Below are 16,110 nucleotides of genomic sequence, written 5' to 3' on the forward strand. Positions count from 1 at the left end.
GACCCGAAACGTCAGCTTTCCTGCTCCTCTGATGCTGCTTGGCCTGCTGTGTTCATCCAGCTCTACACCTTGCTATCTCAGATTCTCCAGCATCGGCAGCTCCTACGATCTCTCCACATCAGGTGCTTTTGATTTCCTATGTGGCAGTCCAAGCCAATACAGAGTCACGGGATCACTGGCAACGTATCTCTCTATATTAACGTGTACCTAGATAGCTGGGTGGCAGGCTACTTTTTGATTCTAGAACTCCTTCTGATCCTAGGAAGTGGTTCAGAAAGTTCACCTCCAATTACACAAGTTTTCACTTCATTGCAGGATTCTGGGCCCATACATTTAAATATTCCTAGTATTTCTGCACCTAACAGAATTCAAATATGTATTATTAAAAATGAAACTTAAAGTTTTGATAACTAGCCAAATAAATGCAAGCTTCAGATATATTATGAAATAAAAAGAAGCAGTAAAGAAGAATAATATAGAAAGTCAGTTTTACCTCCCCACGCTGAGGATCTTGTATTCGTGTAAAACGCAGGTCACTTTGCTGCCAGCTTGTATTTACACTGTGTATTTGTAGCTGGGACAATTCAAACGATGCATTGAAAGCTTTTGCTTTGATTTTGATAACGATGGAATTCACAGAAAGAGAGATGCCTTCTACAACTTTTTCAGCAAAGCCATACTCACTAGGAAAGAATAAGATTATCAAGTAATTAACTGAAGAAATATACTCACATTATACTTCAGATTTCTATTTTAAATAACCATTTCTTCACTTTTTCTAAGTATGAAAACCAATAATCATCAATTAAATACAAATAAAATTATGAGCAGTGTTGCTTTGTAACAAATTTCAACTTGAAATCTAAACTTCAAATATAATGTGAAACAAAAAAAAACCTCAATTCGGAATAAATGGAAGTAAATATACTGTATCCGAGGTGCAAGGGTAAATAATTTTCCTGAACCATTTAAGGCTTACCTTAAGGTAATGACTTACCTTTGACCTGAAGCTGTTGCTATAGGAGACGGTCCATTAGGAGGCCGAGGCTCCTCACAAGTTCTCATCTCCATTTCTACCTTATCCAAATACTAGGTGAATACAACAACACAAAACAAAGACATGATTAAAGTAATTGTCCTGATATCTCACATGATATCCAAGTTAATTCCTAAATGAATCAGCTTTGGAATTGTTGCTCCTCTTATACCTCTGCTTCTTAAAGCAGTAATTCACATTGGATTACAGTTCCACAATGAGCACAAATGACTAGATGGTCACCCAAGTGGCCATTCGCCCTGGATAATTCTTCACACAAGCAGGCCCTGCAATCAAAAGTCATTGTATTTCACCAGTATTTATGTACACATATCTTGAACAGTGATCAGTGAGGAACAACTGCAAGCAGGAACTCATTATTTTTCTTTTTCTTTTCTCAAAATTCAGGGATACTGAGGCCGAATGAATTTCCCACTATAGCACCAAATGAGATCGGAAAATATAGCACTGTCCACGAAACAAACTTCTAGTCAACAGTGTTCAGTGTGCTCTTGGGCAACAGAAGTTACATTTTAACTGACCAATAATAATGATGATACCACAACATCTCAGATCAAATGTGATACATGCATTCCTAAGTAGAAACAAATTTTACCATTGAACCAAACAAAACATGAATTAATTGAATTGAGAGCAACGAAGAAAATTATCCAATCCATAACTTCGGAGTACATGTAACACAAGAAATTGAAAGGTTAAGAATCATAGAATCATATAGCACAGGGCCATTGTGCCTGTGCAATATGAAAAACCTATTTCAATTCATCTCACTCCACCAGCACTTTTCCCATAACCCTATAAATTTTACCTTTTCAACCATAAATCCAATCTCACAGATTATGGCTCACAGCTCGCTTGCCATACTCCACTGGTCTCCATCAATACTTAACGCTTATGCCAAGTCAATACAGATCAATGTTTCAGAGATAGTAGGAACTGCAGATGCTGGAGAATCTGAGATAACAAGGTGTAGAGCTGGATGCACACAGCAGGCCAAGCAGCATCAGAGGAGCAGGAAGGCTGACGTTTCGGGCCTAGACCCTTCTTCAGAAGAAGGATCTCGACCCAAAACGTCAGCCTTCCTACTCCTCTGATGCTGCTTGGCCTGCTTGTTCATCCAGCTTTATACCTTGTTATCACAGATCAATGTTTATCCACTTTTGTTCTGTATTTTCAATTTCACTTCAATAGTGACTGAATCTTACATTTTGTTGACTGTAAGAAGTTCTCTCTTATGGGAAGAGCATGGTCAAAGTGTCCCTGTATAGTAAGCACAGCAATACCAATGCCATTCAAGGAAGCTTCACTGGTCAAAATAGAGAGCTGTTCTGAGTCAACTCATGGGGGTTGAGTGACACACTGCCAAGGATAACCAAGAACAGAATATTTCCTTCCCAATAACATTTGCTTTCCCTAAAAGCAAAATACTACAGATGCTGAAAGCTAAAAAACAAACACAAAGCGCTGGAGAAACCCAGTAAATCTGGCATTTGTGGCAAAACGAAATTAGTTAATACTTTGCATCTTGTATGACTCTTCTTCAGAACTGAATTTTTTCTGTTCTGAAGAGGAGTCATATTGGACTTGAAATATATACCTTGGGTGACACGTCAATTTTCTTATGGTAGCATTGGTCCATGGTTGTCAAAACCATCAGATTTAAATTCAGTTGGCTTCCAATTGCTTAGTGCTTGGTTTAAATTAATTGGCTGTTTCCAGCTCATTACTGAAACATCAATACAAGCCTAAGGTTTCCAATCACACAGCCAATTGATATGTATTTCAATTTCAGAACTGGCTGTACATCTTCAGCTACATACAGACACTTTTTTATTCTGTATAAATTTCTCAGCTTAGAAAAGCACTTTACCTCTTAAAGGAACCACGTGCTCTTCTCCCTTTTCATATTTTTACAAACAAATTCTTGCTTCCTGCCTTTCAATTTATGATTACTCTACTCAGCTTCGTAACACTTCTTTCACATCCATCTTGCCAAGACCATTCAGCATCTTACATACTTCAATAAAGTCATTCCTCACTCTTCTAAACTTGAGTGAAAACAAGCCAGTATGTCCAACCTTTCCTCAGCGACAATGCACTCATTCTTGGTGTAGTAAAGCTCCTGTGAACCACTGCCAATGCAAATAAGGAGATCAGAACTGTATACAGTATGCAAGATGCGGTCTCAGCAATAATATGTATACCTGAAGCATATCGTTCTTTTATGTTCAATTCCTATCTTAATGAAGATTAGCATTCCATTAGCCACCTTAATTACTTGCTGTAACTGAATCTCAACTTTCTGCGGCGTTCCTTGATCACATCAAGATTCCTCTGCATCTCAGAATGCAACCTGTGTTCTCTACCTAGGTGATGCTCTCCTTTGTTCACATTGACAGGAAGAACGAAAAATTTCACAGTTTGCCCCATTATGCTCCATCTGCCAGATATTGTCCACCCAGTCAGCATATTTTTATATCTATCTTCGACTTCCTAATAATATCTTCTTAACAATATACTTTCCTGCCTATCTTGGCGTCATGTGTAAATTTAGTTACTCTCATCTAAGTAATTCATACAAATTGTAAAAAGCTAAGGTGCTAACTTAGACCCCTGCAGGACTCTACTTGTTACATTTGCCAATCTGAAAATGACCCTTTGATGCATTCTCTCTGTATTCTGCCAGCCAGCCAGTCAGTCTGCCAATGTTAAATCCATGCTGGTATATTACTTCCTACTCTACTTGTACATTGCACAATAATCTTTTATGTGGCACCTTGTCAAATGCCTTCTGGAAATCGAAGTACAGTACATCACCAGGCTTCCCTAATCCACAGTACAATGTTCCTCTTTTTCAAAGAACTCCAGTGAATTTGTTAAACATGATTTCTCTTCAAACAACAGAGTCTTCCTGATTAAGTTGAATGAATGTTTCTAACTACCCAGTTCTCACCATCTCAAGGACTGATTCTAACATCTTCCCCATGACAATTTTCAAGCTAACCGGCCTATTGTTTTGTGGTCTCTGCCTTCCTTCCTCCTTCAGTAAAAGGGTTATATTTGCTTTTTCTTGTTAGAACTTTTCCATAATCTAGTGTGTTTTGGAAATTTTAACACTAACATAATACTCCACCTTTAGTGAACTCTTGAGACTCTAGGAGAAAGTTCTCAGGACACGGGATTGTTCGCACTGTTGCTCCATCATTTTGCTCAGTACCACTGACCTGGTGATTGTAATTTCACCACGTTCCTCTCTTCATTCCACCTCCTGAATTACAGCTAGAGCGATAGCGTCATACAGTACGGAAACAGACCCTCCAATCCAACTCGTTCTCACCGACCAGATATCCTAATCCTACCCAGTCCGATTTTCCAGCATTTGACCCATATCCCGCTCCCCTTCCAATTCAAATACCCAGCTATATGCCTTCCAAACGTTGTAATTATACCCACTTCCACCACTTCCTCTGGCATCTTGTTCCATACACACATCATCCTCTGCGTGAAGAAGTTACGTCTCCAGTCCTTTTTAAATCTTTCCTATCCCACCTGAAACCTATGCCTCTAGTTTTGGACTCTCCCACATGAAGAAAAAGACCTTAGCTATTTATCCGATCCATGCCCCTCACGATTTTATAAACCTTGATAAGGTCGCCCCTCAGCCTCTGACACTCCAAGGGAAAAAGTTCCAGCCTGTTCACCCTCTCCCTATAACTCAAACCCTCCAGTCACGGTAATATCCTTGTGAATCTTTTCTGCACCCCCTCAAATTTAACAACATCCTTCCTCTAGAAGGGAGGCCAGAATTCTACGCAGTATTCTAAAAGTGGCCTCACCAATGTACTGTACAGCTGCAACATGACATCACAGTTCCTATACTCAATGTTCTTGACCAATGAAGGAAGCATGCCAAACATCGCCTTCACCACCTTGCCTACCTGTGACTCCACTTTTGAGGAACTCTGCACCTATCGATCTCTTTGTTCAGCAACACTCCCCACAGCCCTACCAGTAACTTGTAAGTCCTGCTGTGGTTTGCCTTACCAAAATACAACATCTCGCATTTATCTAAATTTAAACTCCATCTGCCATTCATTGTTCCATGTGCCCATCATCACATTTGACTTGTATTTTAAATAAGGGTCGTATTGTAGTCCCCCGACTCTTCTTTGGTAATATAGTGCAGCTATTGATCGCCATCTCCAATAAAGAAAACTTCTGATGTCTGATCTATCTCTTACATGTTTTTCTGGCATATCAAACTATTGTTTCAAATTTATCTTTTATTTCCGCTTAAGGGTTTTGTACCTATGAGATTCCCATTGAGTTGTTGTTGAGAAAGCATGAATTCACATTTTGCCTTGGTGGCTCAGGAATTAGAATTCATTGAGAATAAAACCTGGTTTCTGTAAGAAATGACACTGAAGTAGTTAGATTGTCGTAAAAGTCCAATCATTTCACAAACATTATAAATACACAAAATTCTGGAAGAAACTCTGCAATTCAGGTAATATCTGTGGAGAGAGAAACAGAGCTAGTTAAGAAAATTGACATGTCATCCAAGGTATATAAGGAGAGGGTTTTTGAGAATCAGGGTGAGAACGAACCACCATCTGAGAAATAAGCATCTAGCTCTCACAAGAAATCACTAATCTCTAAGAAAGCATCATCTATCCATAAAAGGTACGACTGCACTTCTAACTAAGAGTCCTCACAGAAGACTTCACAGAGAAAACATCCCTGACAGCCGGATCAGCGGAAGAAAGGCGTTTATGACTTGAGAACAGAAGAGAGGCGCGTAGACTTTGAGAGAGTAAGTTTTAATTTATTTTCTTATTACTTGGGTTAATACAAGTGGGACGTGTTTATTGGAACAGCATACCAGTAGAATTTAGTTCAGTCAGGGAGTAGTTAGTAGTTAAGGGGGAATTGTTCAGTTTGTTTGTAATTCTGTTAATTTGTTCACTGTTGTTAGGGTTAAATAAGTAAATTGTTACTTGTTACTTATAAAGTGAATACCAGGGATTTTCTTTCATTTAACCACTCTTTTTAAACAGGTTATAAAAGGGAGGGGAGCTTCTCTGGGTGTTTTGGGTTTAATTATGAGAAGGGAACCTCTAATCCTGCCATAACAGATCGGAGGCTTGTGTTTCAGTTTAACTGTCAGAGGGGTTCGAACTCTTCTCCATAATAAAAGGATGTTTTCCCCTTATGGATGACTCTAGAACTAAGGAACACAGTTTTACAACTAGCAGTCACCATTTTAGAAGAGAGACAATTTTTTTTTTGAGGGTTGTTTAACTTTGGAACTCGTCGCCCCTGAAGCAAGTGGAGGCAGAGTCTTTGATTACTTTGCCCAACAAAAATCTGAGATTATCAACAGTAGATTACAAGATGAAATTCAAAACTAAAACAAATCAGCCATGATCTTACGGAAAAGTGGTGCAGACTCAAGAGACTGAATAGCTTACCTGCACTTCTAATCCACACATTCAGATATTTAAAAAGGCCTGGTTAGTGAACAGTACTGGTAGAGTGTGAGACTGCAAGTCGAGCAGGTATAGGGACCCCATGTGTAATGCTCGAAGAGCTTCACAGACCACATCATCCATATGTCTCATTAGCTCTGGAAAGAAGTGCCTTACTTAGAGGGAGTGCAACAAAGTCTCAACAGACTCATCCCTGGGCTAACTGGATTGGAGTTCAAGGAGATATTGAATTGAGTGAATCTAAAACTGTCGGGAGTTTAAAAGAATGAGCGTGGTCTCATCGAAACATGTAAAATTCAATACCGGTGTAATAAAAGTAGTTGCTAGAAGCATGATTTCCTTGGCTGGGAGATCTAGGATGAGAGTTTACAGACCAGTCAGAAATTGACAGATTTCTGAGTTCTAGAGAATCAGAGGACTTAAGGTTACTACTGAGGTAGAAGATTGGTGTCATGTTGGAGCAGGCTCAGAGGCCAAATTCTGAAACTGGTTTCAATGTCTCTATTTCTTCTGTTCTGCGAGAAATTAGATCACAACTAGTTTTGTGCATATTTAACGAAGAAAAATAAAACTTACCAGGCAGATAGGGTGAGTCTTTAATTTAGTCCAGTGTATCTACAAGAAACACAGAATCAGACATTTAGTAAAGCATTTCATTTCTGCAATTGGACAGTCCTTCCAAATCCCAAACACAACAATTCAGAAAAATTCTTTGGCAGGCATTCTCTCAAACCTTTTTACAAAATGCACTCCCTTCAAATTTAGCCAATTTAAAAATGAACAAGTGCTACTATTTTGACTATGTCCAGAAAAATATCCAAAACTGTTGCTCAGCAATTGGGAACAGAATGTTAGGTGCAAGAAGGTTATTGAAATAAGAAAATCCAAGAAAGCTTTATACTTCTTGACGCATCCACAAACTCTGTTGTGACTTGGATTTGAATATAGACCACAGCAGCTTCAATGCAAAGCACTAACTAGTACACAACCATGGTGGTAAGAACTTGTTATAGTTATTTTAATTAACATGATCAGATATGTTATGACACACCGCTGGGGCAGGTGAGACTTGAATCCAGACCTCTGGCCCAGAGGCAGGGACATTATCGCTGCACCAAAAGACTCTTCAGGAATCATACCAAGTAAGAATTTTACCACTGAACAACCAATTAAAACTTTATAGAGAACTATTGTTAATACGACGTAGGCTAGTTAAGGTATCTTATCAGCTGCTTCCTCTTGAAAAGAATAATAGTGTCAATCACCATTGCACCAGCTTTTTTTCAGAAAGCAACCAGCTTTTTAAGCTGGTTTAGCCAATAAAACCTTGTTTTTGTAATTTATGCTATTAGATACTTTAGAAGTTGGCTTTTTAAAGATATGAAGTATTAAAATGTTAGAAAACTGAAGTAAAGACAAATGAAAGACAGGACCTTAAATAGAACGAGTACATATGGGGATTTTAGTTTGATATGTCACACTTGAGCAAACCTTGTCTTTGTATTAGTTTTGTTACTGTTGAGTTTAACAACGTATAATCTGGAATTCATAGGTAGGGATCTTATTGCAATTATTTTGCAGTAAGTATATTCAGAACAAGGCTTTCACGGTTGTAAAAGAAAACAATACAAAATTCTATTCATCACTGATTTTTTTTTCTTAAAGGTCAAATTTCTGGCTTGATGAAAATATACAAGTCTCTGCCATGCATCTCAACTCATGCTCAGTGGTAGCATTTTCATTTGTGTGTCAGAAAATGATTTACGGTTCTTCTCCAGGGATGAGCAGAATCTTGGATGACACATCGCTGCAAGAATGAAAAGGTGTTTCAGTGCTGGAACATGTTGTCTTTCAAACAGGATGTTGAACCAACTTCTGAAGTGAATATGAATATTTGGGGTCAGGGGAGCTCATGTGCTGGACAACACTTAGCATTAACAAACAAAAAAAAAAATTGTGATTACTCTTATTGCTGTTTGTAGGACCCCAGTAAATAATTTGAATCCTGAGAGTCTTGTACCTATCACTTAAAAAGTGCTTTGGGACATGGAGCTCATAAATGGAGATAAAGAGGAAATCCTGGCAGCTCTTGAGGCACAGTGCCAATGTCCCTGACTCTAAGATAGAGGGCCTGGGTTCAAATCCCACCTGCTCTAAAAAGGTGTAGGATAACATATCTGAATGTTGTTTAAAAATATCTTTAATGGAAATCCTCACATTTCTGTAACACTTCGAATGCAAACAATATCTGCTCTAAAACAGACAGGATATTAGCAAACAGATTTCTCATTTCCTTTAATTTTTGAAATCTTAATTCTTGTCATAATAACCAACTTTCACACAGCACATTTGAGCATTAAATGCATCAATATAATAGAATTCCCCAAGAATATTTTTTAACTTGATAATTTGATAATGCAATGAATATTATATGATTACTTGTATAAGATATTTAGGAACACTTTTAGCAGGACTCATCTTTAAAATGAAAACTCAAGATCAACGCAAATATTACAAATGGTTAGGCAACCTATTAACTAAAAGGGCATTAAAGAGAGAATAAGAAAAAAGAATTAGTTTCACCAGAAAACAGTGATTTGTTCCATGAACTACCTCGGGGCCTCTGTCACTCAATAGGAAAACTAATGAATTTATGTGGCAACTTTCACATCATAAAGATTAATAACCTGAATGATGTTAAAATCAAGCAAAGGTGATTCATGACATTAGTTTTTGCTAACAAATTTTTAGGTTCTCAAAGGTTCTCACAAGGGGATATTACTAAACCAGAAATACTTCTGGAAAAATACATCCTGTTGAACTTTTTTATCTTGCACTTATCAGAATGAATTGCAAGAATGTCAAAGTAAGGGAAAAATAATAAACTTACACTAGACTTTGACTGGTAAAGGTGTTGGCATAGAGAACGCAAAAGTTAACGACAATAGTCAAATAACTGCCCAGATTTCTTTAACTTTTAAAAAAAAGAGCAGGTTGAATCACATTGGTCAAGACATTGCTCTCAGAAATGAACCAGAGAATTGCTGTCGTCTATTTTGTTGCATTCAAACATGCTTGTGCACGTTTCTTCTGTATGCAGAGAAGCAGGGCCCAGTGTATTAATTCCAGCTTCCAGTACTTGCAAGTGCACCACACTGTGGGCCTGACTGACAATCCCAAACTAGTTGTCAGCATAATTATTCGCACACTCAAGATTATCTAGAAAATGCTGTCCAATTACAAAATCACAACCACTGTTGAACACTGCATTGAGCGTTTTACAAGCATGGGCTGCTTGAGTATGGTCAGTATCCTACTTGCTGCAAACAGCTGAAGTTATATGTTGTTTTGATGTGATCTTCTAGCCTTCTAGTATGTATGGTCTATAAACCTAGCATCACACCAGCACTGCAATTCATATGCCACATGACTCATTTGTATGTTGGGCACAACATTTTTTGGGTGGAGAGCACTATCCTCTTAAGGTTGCACACCACTCATGTTGCTGCTGCGTCGTAGCAACATGAAAAAGCCAGCTTCATGTAACAAATGTATCATCTATTAATTGAAAATATGCTATATGGAGAAGGCTGGGAGTCATCCCACAGACCTATTTCTCATGGAATCCACACAAAAGGTGTAGCATGGATCCCATGGCAACAATTTGGGCATACATGGTGCTGATGAAAGTGAACTCAATTTTCAGCAAATACTGATTCACACAATGGTGATGGGTCTGGATGGCCATGATATTGTGCTGCAGTGCAGATATTTCAAGTCCAATATGACTTTTCTTTGAAACAGAACGTGGCTGGAAAAAAAAGTTGCAATCCAAGCTGGAGGAATAGTACCTAATTTTGCACTTAGGTACTTTACAACCTTCAGAACTGAACACTGAATTCAACAACTTCAGAACTTGAACACTGTTCTCTGTTTTGATCGACTCCCCTAGTATCTTTTTTGCATAGGTTCACTCACAAAGAATATTTTCAATTATACACACTTAGCATTAATACCTATTTTGTATCTATATCACACCTTGTGCTCTGGTCATCCTCACCATCTGTTCTCTTTGCTCCTCCTTCCCTTTTCTCAATGGCATATAAACAATTTCACAGATTTTTACAATTCTCAAGAGGAGACACTGGATCAAAATGTCAACTTGTTTTGTTTACCTCAAGTACGTCAAACCTGCTCAGTTTCTCCAACACTGCATTTATTACAGATCTCCAGCATCTGTACTAATTTACTACTGTTTTGAGGGAAAATGACAGGGCTTTGTCATTGGCCTGGTGCAAAACATTGTGTTGCACACATCAACAATACACTGAAGAACACACAATGTTCATCCTATTTCTTACAGGAATAGGAGTGACTACATAGAATAAGACGTAACCATTAGTATTACTGCATCTAACTATTTTACTTTCACAATAGTTCGGTAAATACGTGAATGACTAGATCAAACAAATTGATCAAGTTAAGCGACCAACTCATGCAGAGTTACTTGAGCTTAGTTGGGATGCAACTACTTGACCTAATGGCTAAGTTGAGTGAAGGATCAGATCTGAACTTGATCCTTATCCAGGAGCTCAAGTATACGTGAGCACATTGGTATGACTGAGCTCTACTCTGATGCTTTCTCTCTCAACTGAACCTCCTACCAACAATAACCTTCAAAGATTATCACAAACCTAATAAATGTCAAATTAAAGTGTGTGCTATGAAACTGCAGTTCATTTAATTGAAATAACCGGAAGGCAAATACAAAACAGAACATGAAAAGAAATTTGCAGTTTAAGAGAATTTAATCGCCCTGAGCTGCTCAATGTCACCGTCCAAGCTATGACCTTTTTAATTAAAATTGCTCAACTCATTTGAATGTATTAAACATCAACCTCAACTACTATATTTGATGTTGAATCCTTTTAAAATAATTAAACCACATCTTGCACAAAGAACAACCAAATTATCTGGTTTGTCCTGTAACATGTTACACTGGTTAAGAAATCTGTTGACATTTCATAAACAATGAAGACTGAAAGTTCTGATTTAACTCCGTTGCAATCAATGTCAAAGTTAGGATACGTCAATTCTTATTCAAACTGATGTCACTTAGAAATTCAGAATAGAACAAAACTCGGACATGGATTTTTCAAGGATTTCTCTAATGATACAGATCACTTCCCACTAAACCTATTTAATTACGTTATGCAGTAATGCTGATAAGTTATCGTGAAGAGAAGTGACATTACCCCATATGTTGTTGGAAAGCAATTAGGTTAATGTTGTACGGAAAAAAATTTAAAGCCATTTTTATTTCACAGTTCCAGTAAAATAGGAAAAAGATTACCAAAGCTGTTAAGCACCTTCCATGCGAAGAAGAATGTGGATTTCCTTGCACAATCAAAACATCGTGCAAAGTACATAAATAACTAGTCTATTTGTGTGCATACATATGTGGATCACACCTTTAACATAATGTAAGGCACTTCACAAGATGGTGTTGTTAAAGCCAAATGCAATATTGAGCTGTATCAAAGACTTTTAGGGTTAATGGCCAAAAACTTGGTGAAACACTAGGCTTTCAGGAGTGCCTTAAAGAAGAAAACGGAAGTAGAGGAGCTTAAGGGAAGATATCCCACAGTTTAGAGCTTAGGCAAGTCCACTGATGTCACAGCAATTAAAAACAAGGATACTCAAAAAGCCACAACTGACTCATATCGGAGAATTCATATCTGAGCATTAGGGGATTGAAGTTCATTTTAATATCACTACATGCTGAAAGAGTAGGTTTTAAAAGCATCAGCATATTTTAAAAATAAGAATGATCATTGGAATGCCCATTTTCAAATGCATGCCTTCTGCTAACCTTAAGCACGTCATTTTAAACTATAAGGTGCATAGTGTTTTTGCTACCAGAAATCTGACATAAAAACCAAATGTGAAACCTTCCCCAATCAGTCATCATCTGTGGAGATAGCAGCAGTTAATATTGTGGGCACAGATGTTTCAAAAAACAAGTTTTGTAGAACATACTTATTTCTAATGTTCTTCAAAACCTTTAAAATTGACCCAGCATTTTCTGTTTTTATTCTCATGTTAGCCTACTTTAACCTCCGACTTCATCCTTTATCGAGGCCCTCCATTCCAAATACCAACCTTCAAACAAATCAACAGTTTTCTCCAAGTTCTCTGCAAATCTCACCTATGTTGAATGCAAATTTATTTACCAATTAAAAAAAATGATTTAAATCAAGTTCAGGGGAACAGCAGTGAAGTGAGGTTGCAGCAGGTCGCCCTTCTGTAAAACCAACAATGACTGTCATGATGGGCTAAATTGCACAGGAGGTTATATCCTCGCACAGTTATTAAAATCACCTTTCTACTCAATTTTTTATAACTTTATAAAGGACATACTAATTGTTTAGATCAAAGCAATGACATTACAAGGATAGGGCATCTGCATTTCATCTATACTATCATGTAGTCTTCCAGTGTTGCATACAACAATTATATTACATAGGCTTTTTCGTCAAAACAAAAAAAGTCCACGTTGGCATTTCAGCCTTCTGCTACCTTTCTTCATCGAAGTCTATTACTGCAGCCCTCTGTTCCCATCTCCCTCATATGGTCTCCTGGCTTTCGTTTAACTAATTTCTAGATACCCTGTGACAGAGTTCAGTCTGAACACAGACTCAAAAGTGGAGCAAAGCTAGTCACTGACATGCTGATGTTAACAGACTTGCTGGCCTATTAGAGAACACCATTGTGCGTTTCGAGAGGAAGTACTGAGCACTGGATAGAGGAGGGCACAGGGAGCAAGGTATCTGCCATTATTCACAGATATCCATATCTTTCTCCCAGAGTCATAAAGCTATCCTTAAATTTTTATGGAACATTCTCTCCCTTTCCCACATTCCACCAGCCCTCTTCCCTCCCCCCAACATTCCACCACCGAAACTTCCCTTCCAATGGGATATAGTCCCAGGAGCACCAGCACCTCTCCAGGACCAGGTGCAAGTGGACTTTTTCCCCCAGTAAATTTCTATACATTCGTTCAATACTGTTTTCTTCCATTAATGTTTCTTCCCATGACATTAAGACAGGCTGCTAACTCTGCTCACTGTTACTTATCATGTGTTTCTTAATTTCTTTAACAGCCTTGTAGGATTTATACCTCTTTTCCATAATCTGCTGCTTCTGGAAATTTCTTCTAAGCAATAGAGAGCTTCACTTCAGCTTACAGTATGCTATTAGCAGCATCTCTACTGTTATGGATCTTTCCTTTCTGAATGAAGATAAGATTCTTAATAAATTACAGAGGGGGAAGAGATAAAGTTGGTGAGACTTCTGGTCCCTCTCTCTTGGGGTTATAAAATTCAAGTCAGCAAATACCTTTGCATACATCACCCCAGATCGTATGCTACTCATTCAGCTAAAATCACAACTTACTGAACTCTGTTCTATAATACATTGCTTTTTTTTTTAGAAAATGCAGAGTCTTTTGTTTTGGTTTATTTATTGTCAGGAGTATCTTGTTACAAAACACAGTGGAAGTGTGATATAGTGACGCCTCTCACCAGCACCATCTTAAAACATAGAATATGAACGCAGAAAAATTAAGAAATAAAGAAAGTGTCAAACTTTACAGTCCTTCTTGTTAGGTGCTCCGTCATGGGCCTGCTGGCCAGGCACGAGTCTCCTTTGCTGCACCGCATTTGCTGGAACAAAAGTCGCCACTGTTTGGTGCCATCTTGACTGCACTGATGCCCTCGCTGGACCTTGCCAATACCGACACCACCAATACCATCAAGTACTATACCAGCCCAAACACGACTCTGCCGCCGCCATGAATCTGCTTTGGGCCTGCCTCGCTGATGCACCTGCTATTGATGCCACCCGGTCTCATACTGGGCCCAAACTGGCCTATGCCACCACCTCCATGAATCTGCACTGGATGCAGATGCTGCCAGGAACCCAAACCTGTCTCCATAGCAGCAGCCATGTGTCAGAACTAGGACTGCCTCAATGATGCAGAAGCCACCAGGAACCCAAACTTACCTCTGACACTACCACCGCAAGTCGGCACGGTGGCTCAGTGGTTAGCACTGCTGCCTCTCAGCGCCAGGGACCCAGGTTCGATTCCACCCTTGGGCGACTGTCTGTGTGGAGTTTGCACGTGCTCTCCATGTCTGCATGGGTTTCCTCCGGGAGCTCCAGTTTCCTCCCACAGTCCGAAGATGTGCAGGCTAGGTGGATTGGCCATGCTAAATTGCCCGTAGTGTTCAAGGATGTGTAGATTAGGTGGGTTATGGGGAATGGGTCTGGGTGGGATGCTCTGAGGGTCGGTTTGGACTTGTTGGGCCAAAGGGCCTGTTCCCACACTGCAGGGATTCTGTGAGATTCTATGAAGTCCATGCTGTTGCAGTCTTCATAGAACTGAAAACAAAAATCGATTTGCCTCAACTTTAGAACCTAAGGTCCCAATTAATTGTACTAAATTATGAACTTTCATCACGGTGGGTAGTTATGGAGGAGATGTTTCCACTTGAACCTAGTTCAACGTTTACGTATCAATCATGATTCTAACATTGAAACACTGAACTAAGGAATTTTTTTAAATTCAAGGCTTGCATCATTCTTCGTTTTAGGAGTTAAAATCAGACGGCACAAAATTTCATTTGCTTCAAAATTATTAACCATTTTTGCTGGCTGAATAGCAAGAACCATCAAACAATGCCCATGATTAGTCAAAATTCAATACTGGTTCATCCAGTTGACTGGAAACAGCAAGAGAATTAATGCCAAAATCCTTTGTGAAAAAGATGTTCACAGAACATAAACGAGCCAGTGCCTTCCATCGGGGTCCTGTGACCATGACGACCAGAGAACTAAACACATTCAATTATGAAATAATGGACAAGATACAATGTAATTTTGAGATTTCACTGTGAAGCAAAGTGCAAAGCATGAGAGAACAGCAAAACCTGTCAAAAACTCAAAAATGTTGATTAAAAAGGTGACGTTAATACAATAAATGGAAAACCATGGCAATGAAGCAGAAAGTGGGCATCAAAAAAGAGTGAGGACAACCTGTCATCAAGTATGCCCAAGATTCTAAAAACAAGACAAAAATCTTGGAACAGTTCAATAAACAGGCATTCTCTCCATTTAATGCAGTGATGACACGCTGGACGATGTAGCAGACATCCGAAAACAAATTGCGAAACAAACAGACTTCTAGTGTTGAAGCCCAGCATTTTTCAAGACTAACACCTTCCTCTTCCTTTTTCCAAGACCAAATCATGACACTATCACAGTGCCAGAACCGCGCTGAGCTTATAAGCTACAATGCAGAACGGAATCTTAACAAAAGAAATCAAATATGACAAACGGTTACACTTTCACTTTTATTTTATTATTTTCACAGGCATTCACCACATTAGAGTGGCATTTCAGGCATTGCAGCAAGGGATCAATGTGTAAACTTTCAAGCAGTCATTTCAAATAGTTTATAGAACATAGAACATAGAACATAGAACATAGAACATAGAACATAGA

At 38.6% G+C, this 16,110-nt stretch overlaps 1 protein-coding gene and 1 long non-coding RNA gene across 4 annotated transcripts in view; one reads left to right on the top strand and one right to left on the bottom strand.

Annotated features, from left to right (window-relative positions):
* Positions 1-16,110, bottom strand: part of uhrf1bp1l (UHRF1 binding protein 1-like) — a 121,699-nt gene that overhangs the window by 69,321 nt on the left and 36,268 nt on the right. For all 3 annotated transcript variants that reach the window (XM_020515300.2, XM_020515292.2, XM_048610406.1), the window contains exons 3-5: positions 7,123-7,161; positions 998-1,089; positions 494-683 (exon numbers count right to left, since the gene is read on the bottom strand). In XM_020515300.2, the coding sequence (XP_020370889.1) occupies positions 494-683; positions 998-1,089; positions 7,123-7,161 (321 nt within the window). The remainder of the gene's footprint in view (positions 1-493; positions 684-997; positions 1,090-7,122; positions 7,162-16,110) is intronic.
* On the top strand, positions 5,772-8,555 carry LOC125485778. The gene is made up of 2 exons (XR_007264481.1): positions 5,772-5,870; positions 8,212-8,555. It is a non-coding gene; the product is annotated as an uncharacterized LOC125485778 (long non-coding RNA).

The sequence above is a fragment of the Rhincodon typus genome, chromosome 22, assembly GCF_021869965.1.
Source record: "Rhincodon typus isolate 14 chromosome 22, sRhiTyp1.1, whole genome shotgun sequence".
Classification (NCBI taxonomy): Eukaryota; Metazoa; Chordata; class Chondrichthyes; order Orectolobiformes; family Rhincodontidae; genus Rhincodon; species Rhincodon typus.